The 4,173-nt window shown below is 54.9% G+C and overlaps 2 protein-coding genes across 5 annotated transcripts in view; both read right to left on the minus strand.

Annotated features, from left to right (window-relative positions):
* Positions 1–1,472, minus strand: part of Prmt1 (protein arginine methyltransferase 1) — a 10,333-nt gene extending 8,861 nt beyond the window's left edge. Inside the window, exons 1-2 of one of the 4 annotated variants that reach the window (XM_005412853.2) lie at positions 1,295–1,357; positions 750–821 (exon numbers count right to left, since the gene is read on the minus strand). In XM_005412853.2, the coding sequence (XP_005412910.1) occupies positions 750–821; positions 1,295–1,342 (120 nt within the window). In that variant the 5' untranslated portion in view covers positions 1,343–1,357. Of the gene's footprint in view, positions 1–278; positions 388–749; positions 822–1,294; positions 1,358–1,388 lie in introns of those variants that run through there. The other 3 variants (XM_013508977.1, XM_005412855.2, XM_005412854.2) reach the window with 3 other exon arrangements.
* A 2,124-nt stretch (positions 1,473–3,596) lies between these two features.
* Bcl2l12 (BCL2-like 12 (proline rich)) overlaps positions 3,597–4,173 on the minus strand; it is a 7,079-nt gene continuing 6,502 nt past the window's right edge. Inside the window, 1 exon segment of the mRNA XM_013508948.1 lies at positions 3,597–3,832. Coding sequence (XP_013364402.1) covers positions 3,782–3,832 — 51 coding nt within the window. The 3' untranslated portion in view covers positions 3,597–3,781.

Consider the following 4,173-nt stretch of genomic DNA (forward strand, 5'->3'; position numbering starts at 1 on the left):
ACCGCGCCGCGGCCACGTGGGGGCCGGCCGGAAGCGCCCCCGGCGCCGCTCCACGTGGGAGGGGCCAGGCCCGCGGCTCCGCAAGGATCCGATGGCCCCTGAAAGCCAGGGGTACCCCCCCAAACGATATCCCCGGATACGGTGCAAGCGGCGCCCCCGCAGTGCAGCGAAGGGCCTTCGGCCCCAATTCGTCGACTCAGAGCCCCTTCCCCGCGACGAACGCATAACACACCGACCCTAAGCCGCCCCCCGCCCCCTGCGGCGCTCCAGGCGCTCACCTCCATGATGCAGTTCGCGGCCTCAGCTGCCGCCATCTTCACCAGCACCTACTCCTCCTCCGGCCGCTGAGACCCCCCCTTTCTCCTCACGCCCCCGGGACCGCCTTATACCGGAGGGCCTACGGCCCGCCCACCGGGACCCCGCCAGGAGATCTCATTGGTGCTGGAGGCGGCCCATCTGAAAATACCGCCTAGTGATTGGGTGAAGAAGAAGCCCATCAAAGATCAGGGGCCTGCCTAGCCTGGCGTTCAGAGCCCCGCCTCCCCAAGTGGACCGGGATGGGGAAACCCACCGGTCTATCTCGAAGACGGCGTCAGATGATTGGATAAAGTCAACCTGGAGCGCCCGCCCTTTTACCCCCCCAGCACCACCCCAAAGCTTCCCGGCAGGCTCCGCGCTACATGTACGTCTTGAAACAGAGCTGTCTATCGGCAGAGCGACCCGCCTCTTAATCGCTCCTATTGGCTTACCAAAAGATGACGTTCAAGGCCTTTGGCCCGCCCTCCCCAGACCGTGGCTTCAAGATGAACATGGCAATTGGCCTACGAGGAGAGAAAGGGTGGCCTGCAGGCACTGTGATTGGGTCAAATGAACTGTCATTCACCGCCCACTCTATGGATTCTCCCAGGCCGAGGGGAATCCAGCAGGAACAAGGGCGCTTGTGCTCATTTACCAAGGGGGAGAAACCTAAGTAATGAGAGGCCGAGAGAGACGGAGGGCTTGTGTAGGTCCAGAAACAAGTCAGAGGTAGGAATGAGACATCAACGCGTTAAGCCCTGTAATGAAAGGCTTGACGTTTGTGAAACCGTTGCCCCCTCTCGCGCCGTTTGGCCCTTGCCGGCCCCTCCCCCGGCGGGAACACCCACCCCCCTTTGTCTGGGGAACTCCTACTCCACGCCTGGGGCCCCTTAGAAGACACCTCCTCTGGGAGGGTTTCATCGCTCTGCGGAAGTCACTGGTGGCCTGGGGGCCAGACCAGAGGGCTGAGTTCCTGAACCTGCCCTCCTGTCCGCACCGTCCTCACGCCACGCTTCGCTCCCGTCCTCGGACGCGCCGTCTCCATTGCTCCGAGCCGCGGCCCCGGCTGTGCCTCCTGGCCCGCTGCTCACCGGCAGACTAACAGGGGGAGATTTCCGCGTTTCCTTTTCTGTGAGGTCCTGACGCCCCTCTGCACTGTCACTTCCTTCACAGCGGCGCTTCTTCCTGGGGCCCCAAATCAGAACAGCCCCGCCTCCCACCCCGGCCCCGGGACTGGAGGGCGCCTCCCTCCGGCTGCTTGTCAGTCCCCAGCCCCGCCCGCTCCGCTGCTCCCGCCGGGCCGGGGCTCCCCAGCACCCTCGGGACAAAGTCTCAGCACCCCAGCTTGGCCGTGTCCTCCCCACCAAGTTTGGCCTCAAACGCTAACCAGTCCCTGCTGGGCTCTGGATCCTGTCCTGGTTGTCTGAGACCACGACACACTCACGCTTCTGTGCCATTACACAGGCCCTTCCCCTCCTCTTTAGAAGAGTCACTCTTCTTGAGATGAGCTCCATGGGTGAGTGTGGTGGCCCGTGCAGATAATCAAGGTTGTCTGGGAGGCCGAGACAGGAGGATCTCGAGTTCGAGCCTAGCCTGGGCAATTTAGCCACCTAGCGAGACGTTATCTCAAAATACAAAATGAAAAGGACTGGGGATATAACCCAGTGCACAGGCTCAGGCTCAGTCCTCAGTACTGAAGATAGAAACCATGTTCCTTCACCTGTTGCCAATTGCCGGGTGTGGTGGCTCACGCCTGTAATCCCAGCACTCGGGAGGCTGAGGCAGGAGGCTCACTGCGAGTTCGAGTCCCGCCTGGGCTACAAAGTGAGGTCAAGACCAGCCTGAACTGCATAATGAGACCTTGTCTCAAAAAGAAAAAAAGAAAAAAAGTCAATAAACAGACACATTCAGCTGCCTCAGCACGCTACCAAAGTAGTATTACTTCCATTTTAGAGATGAACAAGCTTAAGACAGAGAGGGGCGAAGTGACTTACTCAGTTACACAATATATTTATGGTACTGGGGATTGAACTCAGAGCCTTGTGCATGCTAGGTAAGTGCTCTGTCACTAAGCCACATCCCCAGCCCCATTACACACTTAAAACGTGGCTGAGCTCATTTCCCCCCTGGGGAGGGAACCCAGGGCCTTTACCCTGAACTACAGCCCCAGCTTTCTTATTTTGAAACAGGGTCTCTCGATAGGTGGCCGAGTTGCCCAAGCTGGGCTGAAACTTGCAATCCTCCTTTCTCGTTAAACTAACTATTGAAGGTATAATTAACATACAAAATACGCAGTTCAGTTTGATGAGATGAAATACAGCTGTGTAACCGCTGTCCTACTTACAGAATCTACCCATCGCCCCAAAATTCCTTTATGATGCCCCTCACTGAGCCTCAGAAGCATCACTTTGCTTTCTGCTACTATATTTTAGCTCCCTCTTGTCTAAAAAAAATTTTTTTTCCAATGCTGGGTATTGAACCAGGGACAGTTTACCAGAGCTAGATCTCCAGCCCTTTTTATTTTGAGACGTAGGTCACTTTTTATCCTTCTGCCTCAGCCTCTGGAGTATCTGGAATTACACACCAAGTCTAAATTTTCATATGAATGGATCACATGGTATGCGCTCAAACACTGGTGTTTCCTTTGTAGAGTACATTGTATTTTTTTATTATTATTTGAGACAAGCTCTTGCTATGTAGCACAGGCTGGCCTTCAGCTCTTGACACTCCTGCCTCAGTGTCTCAAATGCTACGATTACAGGTGTACGCCACGGTGTCTCTTTTCTCAGTTTGTTATTATTTTCATACAGGGTCTGGCTATGTAGTTGAGGCTAGCCTTGAATTCTCTATGTAGCCCAGCCTGGTCTCAAAATTGTGGTGATCCTTCTGCCTCAGCCTCCTGAATGTGAGGATTGTTACCATACCTGGTTTTTCCTCAATGTATAAGCCAGAGAGATCTCAGAATCAACCTATTTTACTTTTTCCTTTCTGAGACCGGGTCTCAAAATGATCTTGGACTCATTATGTAGCCCAGACTGGCCTTGAACTCCATTGATCCTCCTACCTCAGCCTCCCGAACTTAGAATTTTTTTGTTTGTTTTCTTCCAGTGCTGGGAATCGAACTCACGACCTTGTGCTTGCTAGGCAGGCGCTTTGCCGCTGAGCTAATTCCCAGCCCCGTTTGTTTTTTGTTTTAGAATTTTACAGCTAGTGGTAGAGCATTTGCCTAGTGAGGCCCTGGGTTCCATCCCTTGCACTGCAAGAGGAAAAGGAACTTCAGTTCTCCAGAATACATACTCTTTTTTTCTTTTACATACTCTTTTTTAAAAAGCCTTTAATATGTAAAGTTCAAGACAAATTCCTTTTGGCAATCAGGTAGGGCAGCCACCGCCCCACAGCCCTGAGTAGAGGAAGAAAAATTGGAAAGGCAAAGGAAGAGTGTGGGGCTTGAGGTCCAGGCTTGTAGCAGCTTCTGATGACCGGCTCAGTCCAAGGGTAAATTCAGGTCCACCGGGGACGCGGCCAGGATGCCCTCCTGGAAAGGACGGCGGCACAGCTGAAGGGAGGGAGGCGACCACCACGCATGCGCAGACGCAGCGGCCCGGGCGGGAACGGGGGAGTGTCGGGAGGAGACTGAGCCCCAGAAAGAGCGGTGCGGCATCCTGGGACTTGAATAATTAAGAGCCGAGGCTCAGGGGTAGTCGCAGGCCCTGCCTGAGGGACTTTCCCTTTCGGCCCTGGCAGGGCAAGGACGGGGACAGAACGGCTTAGTGGGGTTACGCTGTTGAGGGCATCTTGTCTCTCCCGAGCTTGCCTGTTACTGTGTGTGTGTGTACTGTGTGTGTGTGTGTGTGTGTGTGTGTGTGTGTGTGTGTG

Source organism: Chinchilla lanigera, unplaced genomic scaffold, assembly GCF_000276665.1.
Source record: "Chinchilla lanigera isolate Chin_1 unplaced genomic scaffold, ChiLan1.0 scaffold00158, whole genome shotgun sequence".
In the NCBI taxonomy this organism is placed as follows: domain Eukaryota; kingdom Metazoa; phylum Chordata; class Mammalia; order Rodentia; family Chinchillidae; genus Chinchilla; species Chinchilla lanigera.